This window comes from Nanorana parkeri, unplaced genomic scaffold, assembly GCF_000935625.1.
Source record: "Nanorana parkeri isolate BGI_ZX_2015 unplaced genomic scaffold, ASM93562v1 scaffold1340, whole genome shotgun sequence".
Lineage (NCBI taxonomy): Eukaryota > Metazoa > Chordata > Amphibia > Anura > Dicroglossidae > Nanorana > Nanorana parkeri.
The window spans coordinates 186,695-206,482 of NW_017307608.1; the positions used below are offsets into that span (position 1 = coordinate 186,695).

The 19,788-nt window shown below is 41.3% G+C and overlaps 1 protein-coding gene across 1 annotated transcript in view; it reads left to right on the forward strand.

Moving 5' to 3' along the window:
- LOC108797808 (ephrin type-A receptor 6) overlaps window positions 1-19,788 on the forward strand; it is a 355,406-nt gene that overhangs the window by 159,360 nt on the left and 176,258 nt on the right. Inside the window, exon 4 of the mRNA XM_018569475.1 lies at window positions 10,757-10,919. Within this exon, the coding sequence (XP_018424977.1) occupies window positions 10,757-10,919 (163 nt within the window). The remainder of the gene's footprint in view (window positions 1-10,756; window positions 10,920-19,788) is intronic.

Below are 19,788 nucleotides of genomic sequence, written 5' to 3' on the forward strand. Positions count from 1 at the left end.
ATTTTAATAGAGTGGTGCAAGTTAAATGGTGTTAAAATTAAAATGTATCGTGCATTGTGATGTTCCATTTGTGAATGTTATTTTGTTATTTATCCTGGGTTTCTAGTAACTGGTCATTCATTCGCCTCCTTGCATGGCTAATTCCGTCTTTGAAATTGAACAGTTAGCATGATTTGCCAAGAAACCTCAAAAGTTATATGGGAAGAGATGAAGGCGAAAGTTATGCCAGAGCCATAGAAGGCTAGTGTGAGGACATTTTGTAAGATACCATAATTTGACAACTGTGTCAGAGCAATTGATGGAAAGCATATCCAAATAAGGAAGCAACCCAAATGGCTCCAATTTTGTCAGCTCCACTTCCCTGAACTTCCTGTCCAGTCCAAAATCACAAAGAACAGCACAGTCTCTAGCAGCTGCCATTCTATTAACTTTGAGAACAGAGGACAGAGGAATAACTAGTAGTGCTTTCCCAATGGCTTCTCTTGCTGTGTCTGTGTGTTTGTGGAGACACACATAGCGTACTAGCACACACAAAGGTGACTCCATGGGATCCTGAAAGGGAAAAAAGCCACCTTTAAACAGGATATCAGTACCAGAGCTCAGGGGACCGGCTGATTTTGCAGGAAGCTAAAACGTTTAAACATCTAGAAGCAGCATCCATTGTAAGTGAATTAATCAGAATATGAAATAGCTTAACATTTTTCAGACTTTAATATCACTTTACATCACTTATGAAGAGTGGTTCAGCTTGCTTAAACATGAATATTCCTTTCTGATCCACAAAGGCAATTGAATAAACCACTGGCATGTTTCTATCATTTCTTTTTAGTGTTGCTACAGTGTAAAAATGCCAGTTGAGTGAGAGTGATTCTCATTGCCATTTTTACATAACTAGACATTAGTCCCATAGGGATCAGCATGCATTCCCTACACAAGAAGAAAAACTAGCAAATTTACTTTCTGATGCGATTTAATATGTGATTGGATGGAATTTTCTTAAGATTAAAATAAACTTATTCAACACCATTGATGCCACAAGTCAGTTTCCGTGCTTGTGCATGGTAATTAGATATCCCTCAGGCCATGACTTTTACATTTAGCTAGTTATTATGCTAATTGTGTATTAAATTGCAATAACTAAAGGAAAATGTCTGATTGTTTAGGCTTTGGGCTGAGATATGTAATAAAGTTATAATAGCAGACAGGCTGGAATAATTAAGGGCTAATCATTCTTTAGAGCTGCTTTCAGGTTGTCCTTAGTTACAAAGTTTTTGCTGTTTTCAGTGGAGTTTATTAACAGAGGGAAATTTTCCTGAGCAGTAAGTAAGCAGTAAATGTAAGTAATGCCTCCTTGCTTTGCAGTACAGAATGAAAAGAGAATGTTTAATTGACTGTGTTTGATCATTTCTTGGAAGTCGATCAATCAGCACCGTCTGAAGGGAAAAATGTTTACAAATTGGTTATTCAGTGAGGACACAGTAATTCATTATGGGACACAGTACTAAGATGTTCTAATATGATTGGGTTATACCATTGCCTACTGCAGGATTTTGACACTGGCAAACCAAAAAGCAATTGGCCAGCCAGGTATAGCCCCTCCTACTTCTAGCATACTTCAGTTTTTACTAGTGTCCTAGGAAGACAGTTTACCCCTTTTTTACTAGCCATTTTATTTGTTTTTTGCTCAAGATATTTTTTTTCTTCAATCAAGACCTAATCTACATGCTGCTGAGCTGGACTCTCTATGCATTCCTTGGCAATGCCTTGGAGGCCATACCTAAACCCTACTGGTCTTAAGATTGCAGACCCTGCCTGGAATGTGACATTCAGACACTAGGCTCTGCCTGTGGCACTTCCTAGACCTTCCGGTATTATGTCAGTTGGCCACAAAGTTCATTCCAAGTCCAGAGCTGTGGCACAGACTCTGGTGTGACCCAGTCATTGAAGACTCTAAATTAGTATGCCATATGGACTGAGCTTCGGGGGCTACTACACTAATTAGTAACATTGAACACCACCATTATTCCCCTGTTCCATTGGGTTCACAGAGAGAGTCAACTTATGGAGGAATTAAATAAATGCTGCCTCATTAGGTGTATGAGCTATGTGAGTGTTGTGGGCACTCACTGCTCTCTTTCCTCTTTTTTATTGCTGCCACCAACAGTGACCTGATCATCTCCGGCCATCAAACTTTACACTATTTCTTGGAAGTATTGTAGCCTCTGGTTACAGGATACTGTTGTTTTAGCAATGTTTTCTAATAAGTATTGAATGCAACATTGCCATGGATTGCGCCTTTCAAAATATACATTACTATGTACACAGTGAAGTGTGGGTAAGCCCTTTGTCTTGCTTGTTCATTCCAGTGCTCCTTATCAGACACCATCATTGAATAATATGCAGTCCAGGAGAGGAGGGAATATACTACTCAAAGGAAAGGAAGATTATTAGGCAGTAGAGCGGGGATACAGTGCTGTTTTAACCATGTGAAAATTTACTAACGCTTTCAGGGACTGTGAATTTTGTCCTCAGGGAGCAGTTTCTCTTTTTATTACCTTCACAATTTATGCTCTGTGAGGCGTTCCACACTCCATCTTGAAATTTCCAGCTCCAGCAAATTTTGTTTCCTGTTAAGCACAAGTCAGTTGTATATGATTTTAGTCTTACCTTACATGGAAAACAGAGCTATTCCTGTCTTGATCTTACAGTGTCACATTTGTTTTCTTAGAGGAAGTTCTCTGTTCTTATGCTTTGCAGAGCTGCTAAAATGTAAAACATTAATGATTTAAAGGAGCACAACAACTCATCAAAAAGAAAAAAAAATACACTGCTGGCCAAAAAAGTCATCACCCGGATTTAGCTAAGCAAATAGATCAGAACCTTTGGATAATTAATCTAGGTTCAGCAATGTCCCCACAAAATTAGGTCAGCTGCCTACCTAAATATACTGAATGACCGGGTTTTCCTATGAATTAATTTTTTCTTCTCCGGTGGCACGTGTATATTCCAAGATGACAATGCCAGGATTCATCAGGCTCAAATTGTGAGAGTGGTTCAGGGAGCATGAGACATAATTTTCACACATGGATTGGCCACCACAAAGTCCACACCTTAACCCCATTGAGAATCTTTGGGATGTGCTGGAGAAGACTTTACACAGTGGTCCGACTCTCCCATCATCACTACAAGATCTTAGTGACAAATTAAGGCAATTCCGGATGGAAATAAATGTTGTGACATTGCATAAGCTTATCAAAATAGCGAATGCATGCCATAATCAAAGCTGAGGGCAGTTCAACAAAATAGTGTATTACTTTTTTGGCCAGGTAGTGTAGTTACTTTATATGAAAGTGGTGTTACTAACGTTCGCCAAATATGTATGTTGAAATGTCCTTAACTCTACAAAAAATGTGTGTATCTTAGCTGGGTAGGTAACCAGTTGTGTAATGTAAAACTACAGACTCTATAGCAGGGGTGCCCACAATTTTTTTGATAAGATCTACTTTTCAAATGATGAGCTACAGGAGATCTACCAATGAAAAAAAACCTCCCTCACACTTTCTCTCCTGGCTGTCTCTCCTTACTAATCCTCCTGGCCCTCTTTCCTCACTCTCTCTCCTGGCTGTCATTCCTCGTTTTCTCCCCTGGCTGTCTCTCTTTGCTCGGCCCCCCTGGCTGTCTCTCCTCTCTCTTTCCTGGCTGTCTCTCCTCTCTCTATTTCCTGGCTGTCTCTCCTTGCTCTCTCCCCTGGCTCTCTCTCCTGGCTCACCTTGCTGTATAGTGCAACAGGCTGTGTAAACTAATATTCTTTATAATACATAGCACTTTAACCACCAGTATCCACCAGAAAGGTGTCAGGGAGCTTGGCTCAGCAGACTCAGGCTAATAGGTAATCATGTGCGCACAGATAAATAAATATACCAAAATGGAATAAAGGGGCCGCCATTCACACCCTTCCTGATTTACCAGCATCAGCTTTGAGAGCTACTGGTAGATCACGATCTACCTAATGGGCACCCCTGCACTACAGGATTGGTTTACTAAAGGTTTAGAACATGTTCACTTTACAGAGTGTATTAGTGTAGTGAGTAAGGGAAAGCTGTGTTCACTTTGAATACCCATCATGAGCAAGGAAATGTAAAAACAGGATTTTTGTTCAAACGTAATTGAATCCTTAAAGTTAACACAGTTTCACTTCAGTTATTAAGCTACATGAAAATTTGCTTAGCTAATAAGGTGAAGCTGTGCTGACCCCAATCAACCAAACATTTATCAGCAAAAATCCTTTTTTATTGTTTTTAACTTTGTTTCTTGTGCATGATTAAGTATTTACAAACATTGATGCATGAATCACATGCTGTCTCTTTTGTACTCAGAATACACGAATGGTACTTGAAGCTGATTTTCCAACCAGCTCCTTCAGTCCTCTGATCGAGGTATGCCGGCCAGAAGGGTGCCGACAGAGGCACCAACTGTGCAAATTTTGGCCGGTTCATAAAAAACTGGCCGACATTTGCATAGTGTATGGCCAGCTTTAATAAACATCTTAAAGGGAATGGCTAGTCCTCATTATTCTTTTAGCTATAAGTGTAAAAAACATCAGCATGGTGTAAAAACATGTATTACTATGTCTTAATATCCTTGTTTTGGATGTATATATTTTGTAATTACATATGTAGATTGGGGCAACCATATTTACTCATTACATACTTAGGGTCTGCTTCCTGTTTTCCAGTGCTGCTCAGTGGCTGTGCCTATTGCCCCTACTCATAAGTGTGTTTCTTTTCATTAATGGATGATTGATGCAAACACAACTTCACTGATCAAAGTGAACATTTTATTTAAATTCAATCAGTTTTTATTAGATTTTCAGTACAAAAAATACAAACAGTAGAAAGAGTAGGGGGGCAACACGGTACAGATGTTAATAGAACCTGATCAAGTACGAGGCATTGATATTAAAGAGTCACACATTCCATTAGGGACAATCACATGCCCTTAGGGGACAATGAAGTATAGGGCCCATGGGTGGGTTGCTAAAGCGGTTTTCAGCCATGGCACCTGTAGATTAGGCCTCATACCAGTAGTATAAGAGTTGAAATAAAAGACCATGTTGTATCCCCTAGTGGTAGACAGTACTCAGACAGACATACGGCAGGGGGAGACATACAAAGAGTACACAAAGCCAAAAGACATGACAAGAAGAAGGGGAAAGATGACAATATGGGGAGAAAAAAAAAGAGAAAAAAAAAAGAAAGGGGGGAAGACAAAAAGTAAGAGAGAAAACTAAGTGAGAAATTAGAGAGAAAAAAGAAAGAAAGGCTCCTCGGACCCCAGCAGCCCGAACAATCCAAGCTATGGATCCATTAATTACAGTAAAAACAGGCCGCAGGCCATATTTCTACAGAGGGATTTCTCGCGCTTTACAATGCGAGGAATGCCGCAGAATCCATATATAAAACCCAAGGGGCCCATAAAGTTGCGCATTGAGGTTGACAGTCCCCCAAAGAAGCCGTCAGCTCTTCATAGCGCATGATCAGGCACAGTTCAGCAATCCACTCCCGCACGGTTGGGGATATCACGGTGTTCCAGTGTCGAGGGATAATTGTCCGAGCCGCGGCCACAAAAAATCGGAGCAGGTCTGTCTTGACCGAGGCCAAGGAGCCAGGCAAGACAGACAAAAGGGCTACTTTGGGGGATGGGACCAGGGACGTTCCCATGACTTGATTGTAGATGGCAAAAACACGGCACCAGAAAGGTAATAATACCGGGCAGCTCCACCAAGTATGAAGGTACGTGCCTTCTGCAATCAAACATCGCCAGCAATGTGCTGGCCTATCGGGGAATATCCTGTGTAAGCGGGCCGGGCATCGGTACCAGCGAGTTAGAATTTTATAGCCCTTTTCCTGACCCGAACAAGCAATAGAGAGCTTATGGGTTAGCCGGAACGATGTACGGACTTCCTCGTCAGTAAGATCAGAGCCTAGGTTTCTCTCCCACCTGCATATATACAGGGGGCGGTCCTGTGATTTTACCGCAATCAACTGGCGGCATATCAGGGAGATGGTATGAGAAGGTGCTTCCTCAAGGCCACAAAAGGATTCGAACCAGGAGAGCGGGCGATGTAAAACAGCCCGGCCCCCCAATTCACTATAGAATGTGCGAAATTGAAAATATAGTAGCCAAGAGCCGGGGTTATTCGGATAGTTTGCTAGCAGAGCATTCAAGGGTTTCAGGGCCGTCTTCATGAGGGCCTCCACTATCGGCGACGGTTCTTTGGCCGACCAGCAAAGGAAACGAGAGGAAATACAACCGGGAGGGAACTCAGGATTTCCCATTATAGGTGTCATAGGGCCCAAAAACATCATCTGCATACAGTCCTAGTTTATAGTGGTGATCCCGAATACAAATCCCCTGAATAGATTGATTCATGCGGATAGCTACCGCAAGATGTTCCATCGCCAAAATATATAAGAAAGGAGACAATGGGCAACCCTGTCTAGTCCCATTTCGTATAGTAAAGGAGGGGGATAGCAAGCCGTTAACTTGCACCCGAGCCGTAGGACAATTGTAGAGGGCCATAACTTTTTCCACAAACGGTTTTGGCAGGCCAATTTGTTCCAGAGTAATAGCGAGGAAGGTCCAACTTAGACGGTCAAATGCCTGCTTTGCGTCAACAGACAGGAGACATAGAGGGAGGCCAGAGGATTTAGCATATCGCATAAGAGTGAGTGTCTTGATTGTATTGTCTCTGGCTTCATGAAAAGGAACAAATCCCACCTGATCCATATGGATCAAAGATGGGACATGTTGGCTCAAGCGATTCGTGAACATTTTATTTAGTTCTTAAATCCACTCCTCTGGGTCTGCCAATCCATTGAACACATTGCACTCTCTGTTTGGCTGATATCTCATTAGTTTTTTTTAAGCAGGAAGTGGTTGTAGTAATAAAAATGTGTAGTTGTAATGCAGTGCACCCAGAAAATCTCTATATTTAACCATCTTCCTGTCATGACATGTATCACTTGTCATGGCAATCAAAGGGTTAAAACGAGTTTATGGCTGAGCTCATCAGCTTGTTTTAGATTAAATGAGCAGGCTCCCCTCTGTTAGTTAAAAGTGATCTGGGCAGCAATAAACCCACCTGATCAGTTTTATAGCCCAAAATGTGGGTCACCATGCACCATGATCCCTCTCCCCAGCCGGACCCCATCCACTATGATTAGCAGGCTCTTTTGTTGCTGCCGGGAGCCTGGGGAGCCTGGAATCACAATAAACATTGACAGGATGGCCAACGGGAGCAGATGAAGGAAGTAAAGGGTCAATTGAGGGACACAGGTTCTGCCCCTTTGTGTTATTGGCTGTATGCACTGTTTGCTCACAAAAAAACTGGCATGACAGTTGGAGGAAAGGTCATATAAGGACTGGCTTAATGTTTTTTGTTTTGCCAGTGTCCAAACCTCCTGCAGGTGACAGTATCACCTACATGTCCAAAACTAAATACAATCATGTGTCCCTCAATGGACTTCAAGAAACAGATTTTATGGTAGATAAAAAATCTTATTTTATACATAAAACTCATTGGGCTTCATTTACTCTATTGGCCTTCCGTTACCTTCCTAAAAGAAGTTGAATAGCCAATCGTGTGGGAATTAAAAAAAAAAAACTAAAATGTTGCTTCATATATTGTTATTGCTATGTGGGCTTTTCTCTGTAAGTAAGGAAACCATGAACCGTAATGCTAGATACAAACTTGGTCATTTTGAAAAATATAATCAGTTTTGTCTATTGTTTCAACAGTTTCCTCAGTCTAAAGTGGTCAGATTGTCACAAATGCAGTGGGAATTGATTTGAGCCACTGACTGCAATGCTGGTGAAAGGGCATATCCAATCAATTTCCACCTCAAATTCATAATTCTTTTTCTAAAGGAAAACAGAAAGTGATTAAAATTGTGGGTGGTAGATTGCTGTCAACTGTTCAATACAATTATTTTCTCAATTAAAAGCTAGTAAACAGTTTAAAAAGGTATATGACTATCTTGTGGTCACTACTAAACTCAAAGGTTAGGGCAAATGGGAAGGCTATACATATTTGGCTCAGTACACACTTTTTTGCCCTGAGCTTTGCAAGGCAATGTTTGGGATGCGGCAATGTCTAGTGACCCACTGAGTTTATGTAATCTGCTACCCACGGTTTCAATCGTGTCCCAGTTCTAAGTGACAAAATGCTTGACTGGTGTGGAAATAAATTGGAAGTGTCCTTCGACTGGCACTATAGTGATTTCGATTGATTTCCACTCGACTGGTTGATTGACCCCGGGAAACAAACAAAAGGGGCAGACTATAGTTGAAAGCTGATGTAAAATTCAGTCCAACAAAATTTGCAGGTTTATGAACATCATTGGGTCTGAAGCATATCCAAACCCAAGAACAATTTTGCAGATTACCAGTCCATAGATGTGGTGTAGGGATGTCCCGATGCCACTTTTTCAGGCCCAAGTACAAGTACAAGTACTTCCCCTCATGTACTTGCCGATACCAATTACCGATACTTTTTCTTAAAGGGACAGGTGACTTTAAATGATCCATAGTACAACTACATATTATGTACTATGGATCATAATTTAACGTATTCATGTTAGCAGGGGAGAATTGTAAAGCTATTGTTGCAGTGCATTCTATATGTAGTATATAGTACATGTACCTATAGAGTGCACTGCAACAATAGATTTACAATTATCCTCTGCTAACATGAATGGATTAAATGATCCCTAGTACAGGGCTACATACAGATCATTTAATCCATTCATGCTAGCAGAGTATAATTGTAAATGTATTGTCTGCACTGTATTAGCAGTGTGTACTCTATATGTACTCGATATGTAGTACATATAGAGTATATACTGCTAATACAGTACTACATATAGAGTACACTACAGCAATAGAGTTTTTCAATTATCCCCTATTTCCCTGCTAACATGATTAGGTTAAATCATGATCCATAGTACAACTACATGTTATGTATGTAGTATACTATAGATCATGATTTAACCTAATACTCTATATGAAGAAGTAAATGTACACTTGCAATCAGAATATAAACACAATACTGGCAAAGTGGCAAAAACTACACCACTTGCCATCTCAGCAGCACAGGTCTTTACTTTCTGGTGCCTGTTCAATGGAGCCTGCCTTATCCGCAGCTAGACCTCACTCTGTTCTCTCCTCCATCCCACCTGTATCTCCGCCATCCTGTATAATCTCCTTCTCGGAGGGCTCATCAGATCCCTGTCTCCCCCCCTCATGATATCATTTCCGATTCTTCTAATATATCTATTCAGCTCTCCATTATCTCCCTCTCATACACAGCCGTCCTCTCCCACCATCCCCTAGGTTACCTCCCATACACTAGAGGCCAATCTGAACTTAACTAAGGCTCTGGCAGGTAACGGCCATTTTGGGTAGGACAGAATGTACTCCAAGTAAATGGAGATTTCCCAGACACACGAGAACAAACTTTCCTGTAGGGGCTCTTGCTGGCGGTGGCCATTTTGGGTAGGACAGACTGCACTGTAAGTAAATGGAAGCGATTTGTTGGACACTAGAGTACAAACTGTCCTGGGCTGAGTCTCCAGCCGGCGGCGGACATTTTGGCTTGGACAAAGACACCCTCAACACGGCTGTATAGAGAAGTGATTTTTTTCTCCTCATGCGAGGACGACGTCGGCGGCGCTGAGAGGCTGAGCGGAGGAGCGTCGCGTCACTGCTGTGGGCGGAGCTACAGGAGGAGGCCTCTGGGCAGTCGTCAGCCAACTACATTAGACCCCACCTGGAGTTCCGCCCACAGCAGTGATGCGACGCTCCTCCAGCCGGCCCAGAGGACCCGAGCCACCACGGAAGGTAAAAAAAACACACACAAAAACAGCGCAAGCTTCGGCGCTAGGCATCGGGGCATTTTGACAAGTACAGGTACTTGTCAAAATGCCCTGTATCGGGCCCGATTCCGATGCTAGCATCGGTATCGGGACATCCCTAATGTGGTGGATGTATTAGTTTTCTATTATTATTTGCTTTTTTTCTCATTATTTTCATCTGGTGACCTTGATAGTAATACATGTCCTCTCCCAGAGTGAAAAAACAAACTCAATATACTGTATCTGTGGAGAGACAGCATTGCCACCCCCCAAAAAAACACATGGTATCAACTCTGTACCATTTCTACTTTTACTTTACTGTTGCTTTTCATTAAGTTTCCTATCCTGTATCAAGTAACCCATCCCAAATGTTCATCCTGTTGCTTTTACATTTTTAAGCTTTAGTCAAAGAGAAGGAAATACAGAACACTAGGTCTGTTTTCAATTTATTCTTTGGTGGTATAGAATCTATGAAAATACAGTTCTCCTTAAACCTGACTCATTGTGTTCTCCAGTGACAAAGGCGATGTTATATTTAATTCCCATTTGAAACTATGAGGCAAGCTTTCATTGTAAGCCTACAACTGAGTATATCACCAAGATAAGCTCACTGTCGGTACAGCACTTGTCGTTTCATGCAGTAAATCAAAGTCTCAGCTTTCAAATCCAAAAAGAATAACAAATAGAGAAAATATCAGCCTCAGTTACAAAAGCACATTGTGCTTTTCACCAAAGGTTCAACTTGGGTGACTGGATGCATTAAAAATAAAAAAAAGGAGTAAGAAAAAATGATCATTAGTTTAATTACATCTGTTATTTCTTTCTTCTTTTTTTTTCTCCAGGAACACGAACAGCTCAGCTATTCCTCCACCAGATCCAAGGCACCCAGCGTTATAATCACAGGCCTGAAGCCATCCACCAAGTATATATTTCACATTCGAGTCAGAACCGCTGCAGGATACAGCGGCTACAGTCATAAGTTTGAATTTGAAACTGGAGATGAAAGTAAGTTTAATTAACCCTAGTGTGTTGTATTTGAAATATCAGATTGGAACATGCTGCCCTTTATGTGACTTTACACTTATTAAACATGCAAATGTGTCATCTTTTTTTTACATGGTAAAATTTTATTTGAAACATTCTTAAATATACAGAGTATAATAGCTGTACAAGTATAGAGTTTTTGTTAAAAAGGGTAATTAATGACTGACCCATCATCCACAGAAATCATACCAGCTCATGTATTTTGAAAAGTTTGAATCTGTATGGAGGACATGGGACCACAGGGTCTCAAAACTGCAGGGGCCTAAGCTGAATGCCCTGCCATCCTAAAGTAGCAATACACTCAGGAGTTAAATCTTAAAAATGTATTCATGTACCCTAACTGTTAACAAAAATGTATCCTATTTGTGTATCACTCAGCTGCAGATCCTCAAATCATCTCTGAATTGGTGCTGACACTGTCCTTCCTTCTGGAGGGTGGCTACTATTGTTCCCCATGGTCCCTGTGTGTGCTGTAAAATATCCACCACTTCAAGCTTCCTCCCATGATGGATACAATCTCATGTTTAGTTTACTAATTTGCTGTGGACATGCTCAGATCTTGAGGTACAGGGGTCACCCAACCATTTGTTTTTGCATGAAGGCTCTTGGCCTAATGGTGGACCTCCTTCGATGCAGTCCTATATGCTCAGTCTCACACTAGGTTGTTTCAGCTGAACATTCTAGCTGACAGGGAAAAACAGGTATAGTCCCTGGACCTCCCCAGCAAGATCAAGCTCGCCCCGTCATGGTGGATCTCCAAACTAGCAATGGAATCAAGTTAAATCCCTCATCCCATTGGTCCGGAAGGTACTCACGATGGTTGCCAGCCTGTCAGGCTTGAGAGGAGTCTTGGACAACCTCTCAGTTCAAGGGACCTAAATCTTGGATCCCGATTAAAATCCATGAAGCTCAGGGCAATTCGCTTGCCCTTTGACGCTGGCCTCTGCAGTTACAGAGTCACCTGACCAGAAATCAGTCGGGCAACACCATGGCCTTGGTTTACATCAACCACCAGATACCAAAAGTTATGCAGCTCAAGGGGAAGCCTGATTTTGACTTGGGTGGAGCTTCACATCCCAGCCCTGCCCACCATACACATTGTAAATGTGGAATTGTATTGGCAGGCAGACTTTATCAGTCAACATTTGGACTAGGAATCAGTCACAATGGATCTGGCAACAATAAAGCTGAACTCCATACAGGTATGAGAGACACAAATGAATGCAGGTTTGTAATAATTACCATGTATTTCATTAAATGCAAGCTGGGACAGTACCTAAATTTGACCTGGTATCAGCCACTTGCAGTCTTCTCTACAGCAGAGAAAGGGAGAGAGGAGCAGCACAAGAACAGGCAGTAAGGTGTGCGTTATTGCTAGGAGCATGCAGGTCGAAAGCAGAGTGATGAGAGATGAGTTCATCAGTTTTCTGCTTCTCCTTTCAATGCATAGTCACAGGTTGGAGGAAACCTGTAAGTGGAAGTAAAGCCACAGCAAAAAAAGATGAGGTTACCTCCCCTGCCAGGCAGGACTGTTCTTTGTGGCAGAGCTGTGCAATTCTCAGGAGTAGATGGATAGAAATAGAAATCCTCTAACAGACAAATCATCTCTTGTATATGTATATCATCTGCATATTTAGCTGTTTGCCTGGAGTTCAACCTTAAGTATTCCCTGCATGGCACAATATAGATGAACTTTGGGGACTGTAGAAGGAGAAGTATATTGCTAACTGTGACATAATACTATATTATTTCCATAAGATGCTTCCAGTATACAAATGTTTATAATTTGCAGCATATCCAGCTGTTGCTACGAATATGAGAATTTCGAATTTGTTTCTGTTTGCCACATTTTATATCTGCATAGTGTTTTCTAAGGCAGTAATTTGTCTAAAAGAAGAAAGAGATTGAATGAAACCAATTCAGAGTGCTTATTGTCTACGCTCACAATAGAATCTTCCCTTCAAAGTAAATATACATTTAAAGGATTAATATCTGTTACGGTTAATGGTTGCTGAGTTGCATATCGTACTGCCTACATAAAATATAGGTCTCATTTAAATTGCAGTGCTACAGCAGCAATGAACAGAGCGAACTAGTTACTTAAAGGATTTTTTTTTCTTTATCCGGAACACAATTTGTGCCACCTCGATAATTTACAATAGAATCAGATGCATCATTACTAGAGGCAGCCAGATATGGAAACCATTTCCATTTTTAAGTGATTATTAATAGTAAGTTACAAAGCAGATGCAGAAATGGCTGACCCTGCATGACCACAGTGTTAATATAAATCAATCACACAATGTATACATTATTTTCTCCCCCTAAACTTTATATTCTGCTAGAGGAAGCATGTATGCAAATGCTTAATAGCTCTATAGGGGCTAAAAAAAAGTGTTCAGTTGTGGTCTCATAAATAACGTCTCCACTGCGTTGCATCAAGTAAGCACGGATTATTACTATTTCTAGCTGAGCATATAATTGGATAATTTTCTGTAACCCACTTTCTTTTTCCCGAACTGAGAGCAGGTTACAAGCTGGCATACCATTTCACTGCAAAGGATCTGTTTCCTTTCATATAGACTTATTGAATTCCAGTCAGATGTTACATTTTTGTAATTTTTATGATTACAGTAATGTTAATAAATCAGCCCTCAGGCAACCAGTTAAATACACGGCTGAAATACATGTATGTGAGCTATCTGTCATACCAATGTGTTTGTAATTCTGTCCAGCCACATTTGTGATTCATATACCTCTGCTCACAGGCAAAGGGGGGACAGCAGTTAGAATTAGGCTAGGTTCACACCTGCACTGCAACGCACTACGTCCCGGGATCGCGCAGTCCTGTACAGTCCAGGCAGTGATTGCCATGTGGCCCCATGGTGACATCCACTTGGCAATCGCAGAAAAGAGGTACATGTACCTTTTTTTTTGCGATACACGACGAGCAGCTGTTTTAAACTGCGCAATCCGCCCGGCGCGATTGGGGTGCTATTAGAAAATAATGGCAACCACAGCGCGATCGGTTCAGCCCTTGGCGACAACTGACCTAGCGGCAATCCGCGCAGAATCGTGCACGATTGACGCGCAGTGAGGTGTCGCCTAGGTGTGAACTAAGGCTAAGTTCAAACCGCACGATATCGCACAAAACAGAGATTTGCATTCAAGTCTATGGAAGCTGTTTACACCTTTGCGATTTGTCGCACAGTAGAAATCGACTGTTGCGCAAAAAGATGCAGGAGCTATTTTTGGGTGGTTGTCATGTGGTTTGGGTCCCATTGACATCTCTATGCATTGAAAACTGGGCAACAAGCGGAAAGCAAAATCGTGCAAACAGAAAGCAAAATCGTGCAAACAGAAATAAGCGACAACTGCGCGAAAACAGCTAACCAGATCAATTGCTTAGGTGTGAACCTAGCCTCAAGGAATATAGTTATATCACCTTCCCACCCACAGCATGCGGATTAGACCTACTCTGCTCACTCCTCCTGCCAGCTCGTTTCCTGATAGCACATGTGCATTGGCTCTTGCTGGTGCACCTCCTTTTGTTCATGCTACTGTGCAAGTGTTGACATAGTTTACAGTGTTGTCAAACCAGGTAACTGTTATTTGTTGGTAATAAATCATTTATGCTTTTACAAGCATGCAAAACCACATTTCTTGGTGTTCAGCTGTAAAATATCTCAATAAAATATAGAAATCGTATAACAAACAAAATATTTTTGTTGACTACAATCTCTTGATACTATATTTATCTACATTGTTGGAATGATATCTCACTGTCTGTCATACTACTTGAATATCTATATTTATTTCAATTCCGTGGTTCACCATAATACATGTTTGCTTATACCATGTATAATACTGGATGCTGAAATACCTAAGTTGTTATCGGTTACTTCCTCAATAAAAATCTATTGTTTAAGAAAATATAAAAATTAATAATATGTACACATCTGCAAATATGAATACTACATAAGTACATTCTAGTCTTTCTTGTGCCACTTTGAGTTCCTTCATTGTCTCTGCATAGGAGCTGCCAATGCTAAGGTTGCAGGCCTCCTTGTTCCCACAAATCCAGGATGAACTGGGATGGGGACCATTGGAGTAAGCAGCAGCAGGCGAATTGATCTTTCTAGGTTGAGGTTGAATAAAGACATAAGTCCATCAAGTCCAACCTATTGTGTGTATGCATTTATGTTTGAGCAGGTATGTGCGTGTGTATTAGTCCATGTGGGATTTTGCTCTTAGGCGTACCTGTACCCCTGTATGTTATGGTCTCCGAGGAACTCGTCCAAGAGTTTCTTGAATGATTCCCCACTCTTAGCTGAGATCACCTCCTGCGGCAGCGAGTTCCAGACCTTAACCCCTCTGACTGTGAAGAACCCCTTACGCCCTGTGTGTTGAAATTTTTTTTCCACCAATTTTTGGTTGTGCCCTCTGGTCTTTGTTACGGAGCTAAGCGTAAACAGTTTGTTAATAATGTTGCTGTTGCGCTTGAATAGTTTATACAGGAAAATCATGCCCCCCCTTAATCTCCTAACCTCCAAAGAGAACATATTTCATTTTAACAACCTTGTGTCATAGTTCAGGTCATCAAACCCCTTAATAAGTTTGGTTGCCCTCCTCTGGACTTTTTCCAGCTCAAGGACATCCTTTCTGAGTATCGGTGACCAAAACTGGACCTCATACTCCAGATGTGGCCGAACCAGTGATCTGTAAAGTGGCAAAATTATAGACTTGTCTCTGCAATACATTCCCTTCCTAATGCAAGACAGTACTCTGCTTGCTTTGTTTACAGCAGCCTAGCACTGCGAGCTGTTCTTCAATCTGCGGTCTATAATGACCCCCAAATCCTTCCCCGTTTCCGACTTCCCTAGTGGCACACCCATAAGTGTATAGTCCATTTGCCTATTTTTAACTCCAAGGTGCATTACCTTACATTTATCAACATTGAACTTCATCTGTCATACAGTTGCCCACTCCCCGATTTTCTCCAGGTCCTCCTGTATTGTTATAATGTCTAAATCTGTGTCTACTACCCTCCCAATTTTAGTATCATCAGCAAACACTGAGACATGGCTATTCACTCCCTCCCCGATATCATTAATACATAGGTTAAAAAGCATGGGACCCAGCACCGAACCCTGGGGCACGCCACTCATGGCCTCAGCCCAGTCTGAAAAGGTGCCATTTACTGATACTCTTTGTGCACGTTCTCGTAGCCAGTTTTCTATCCACGTACACACTAATTCATCTATGCCCATAGCCCTTAGCTTGTATAACAAGTGTTTATGTGGCACCCTATCAGAGGCTTTGGAAAAGTCCAGATATACTACGTCCACCGGCCTCCCCCCATCCAGATCTCTACTTACCTCTTCGTAAAAGGTTAGCAGGTTGGTCTTGCAAGAACGATCCTTCCTAAATCCGTGCTGCATATCAGTTATTATGCCATGATCCCGGACAAATTCCACTAAGTAATCTTTAATAATTCCCTCTGATAGTTTACATACTATGCATGTCAGACTAACTGGTCTATAGTCCCCCGGTTGGCATTTTGACCCTTTTTTGAATATAGGTACCACATTAGCCCTTCGCCAGTTGCTTGGCACTCTACCAGCCATTACGAATTCCTTAAAAATAGAACAATGGTCTCGTTATCTCCTTGTTCAGTTCCTTGAGTACCTTGTTATGCAGATTATCAGGTCCTAATGCTTTATTTGCATTTAGTAGTTTAAGCCTATGTTGTATCCCGGTTTCAGTCAACCACTCAGGTGTACTTCTTTGTAAATTTTGTGTTTTTTCATGTACATTAAACCTGTCTGTTTCCTTGGTGAATACCGACAAAAAGAAAGTATTTAGCGCCTCGGCCCTCTCCCTGTTGTTTGTGAGTAACAATGTCTTTTATTGGGCCTATCTGTTCCTTTCTCCCCTTTTTACTGTTTATGTACTGATAAAAAATGTTGGGGTTCTTTTTACTAACTTCGGCGATATATTTTTCACATTCAATTTTAGCAGCCCGGACTATTAGTTTACATCTTTTGTTACATTCTTTGTAGTTTTGGAATGCCAATACTGTCCCCTCCGTTTTATACTTAGTAAACACCACTTTCTTTTCCTTAATGTGTTGTTTTACCGTTTTATTTAGCTACATTGGCTTTGTTTTTGATCTTTTACTTTTATTACCCAGCGGTATACACCTTGTTATAGCATTTTTTTATTTGTTCTTGAAACAGTCCCACTTTTGGTCAAAGTTTAGTTTATCAAATACGTTTTCCTATTCTATTTCACCCACTATGTTGCGTAGTTTATCAAACTTGGCCTTCCTGAAGTTTAGGCTTCTCGTCCGACCATCTCCCTTCCCTTTCTTGCACCCAATATTAAAGGCAACCACCTTGTGATCACTATTACCCAGTGTCTCCCCGATTATAATATCCTCAATTAACTCCGTATTATTGCTGATGATCAGATCTAGGATTGCATTTTTCCTAGTCGGGACCTCTACCATTTGATCCATGAAATTGTCTCACAACATATTTAGAAAACGGGCAGCCTTTGCCAATTGGGAAGTTCCATCAGCCCAGTTGATGCTTGGGTAATTGAAGTCTCCCATTACCACAACATTACCCTGTTTCCCCGCTATTTCTATTTGGGATTGTAGGTGGCCTCCTCCTCTTCCCCTATATTTGGAAATTTATAACAGACACCCACAATAAGTTTACGGCTAAGGTCCGTTCTATCTGGTTCTAGCCATAAAGATTCCACATTGTCTCCTCCACTTGACGAGATGTTGTCACGGATGTGCATAATGCGGTTATTTTTAACATATATACATACCCCCCCTTCTTGCCAGCCTGTCCCTCCTGAACAGGTTGTACCCTTCTATGTTAGTAGCCCAATCGTGTGTGCTATCCAACCACGTTTCTGCTATTCCCACTATATCGTAGTCCTCCTCGAGTAACATCACTTCAAGGTCTTCTATTTTATTTGCTAAACTTCTAGCATTGGTGAACATACATTTAATTTTTGTACTTTTACTGGCTAAACGTTTCCCCTCTTGCTCCCTACCACTATTTTTAATTGTACCTGTTACGGTTGGTCCAAGCCTACTTGGATCCCCTAGTTTAAGCCTATGTTGTATCCCGGTTTCAGTCAACCACTCAGGTGTACTTCTTTGTAAATTTTGTGTTTTTTCATGTACATTAAACCTGTCTGTTTCCTTGGTGAATACCGACAAAAAGAAAGTATTTAGCGCCTCGGCCCTCTCCCTGTTGTTTGTGAGTAACAATGTCTTTTATTGGGCCTATCTGTTCCTTTCTCCCCTTTTTACTGTTTATGTACTGATAAAAAATGTTGGGGTTCTTTTTACTAACTTCGGCGATATATTTTTCACATTCAATTTTAGCAGCCCGGACTATTAGTTTACATCTTTTGTTACATTCTTTGTAGTTTTGGAATGCCAATACTGTCCCCTCCGTTTTATACTTAGTAAACACCACTTTCTTTTCCTTAATGTGTTGTTTTACCGTTTTATTTAGCTACATTGGCTTTGTTTTTGATCTTTTACTTTTATTACCCAGCGGTATACACCTTGTTATAGCATTTTTTTATTTGTTCTTGAAACAGTCCCACTTTTGGTCAAAGTTTAGTTTATCAAATACGTTTTCCTATTCTATTTCACCCACTATGTTGCGTAGTTTATCAAACTTGGCCTTCCTGAAGTTTAGGCTTCTCGTCCGACCATCTCCCTTCCCTTTCTTGCACCCAATATTAAAGGCAACCACCTTGTGATCACTATTACCCAGTGTCTCCCCGATTATAATATCCTCAATTAACTCCGTATTATTGCTGATGATCAGATCTAGGATTGCATTTTTCCTAGTCGGGACCTCTACCATTTGATCCATGAAATTGTCTCACAACATATTTAGAAAACGGGCAGCCTTTGCCAATTGGGAAGTTCCATCAGCCCAGTTGATGCTTGGGTAATTGAAGTCTCCCATTACCACAACATTACCCTGTTTCCCCGCTATTTCTATTTGGGATTGTAGGTGGCCTCCTCCTCTTCCCCTATATTTGGAAATTTATAACAGACACCCACAATAAGTTTACGGCTAAGGTCCGTTCTATCTGGTTCTAGCCATAAAGATTCCACATTGTCTCCTCCACTTGACGAGATGTTGTCACGGATGTGCATAATGCGGTTATTTTTAACATATATACATACCCCCCCTTCTTGCCAGCCTGTCCCTCCTGAACAGGTTGTACCCTTCTATGTTAGTAGCCCAATCGTGTGTGCTATCCAACCACGTTTCTGCTATTCCCACTATATCGTAGTCCTCCTCGAGTAACATCACTTCAAGGTCTTCTATTTTATTTGCTAAACTTCTAGCATTGAACAACATATTTAGAAAACGGGCAGCCTTTGCCAATTGGGAAGTTCCATCAGCCCAGTTGATGCTTGGGTAATTGAAGTCTCCCATTACCACAACATTACCCTGTTTCCCCGCTATTTCTATTTGGGATTGTAGGTGGCCTCCTCCTCTTCCCCTATATTTGGAAATTTATAACAGACACCCACAATAAGTTTACGGCTAAGGTCCGTTCTATCTGGTTCTAGCCATAAAGATTCCACATTGTCTCCTCCACTTGACGAGATGTTGTCACGGATGTGCATAATGCGGTTATTTTTAACATATATACATACCCCCCCTTCTTGCCAGCCTGTCCCTCCTGAACAGGTTGTACCCTTCTATGTTAGTAGCCCAATCGTGTGTGCTATCCAACCACGTTTCTGCTATTCCCACTATATCGTAGTCCTCCTCGA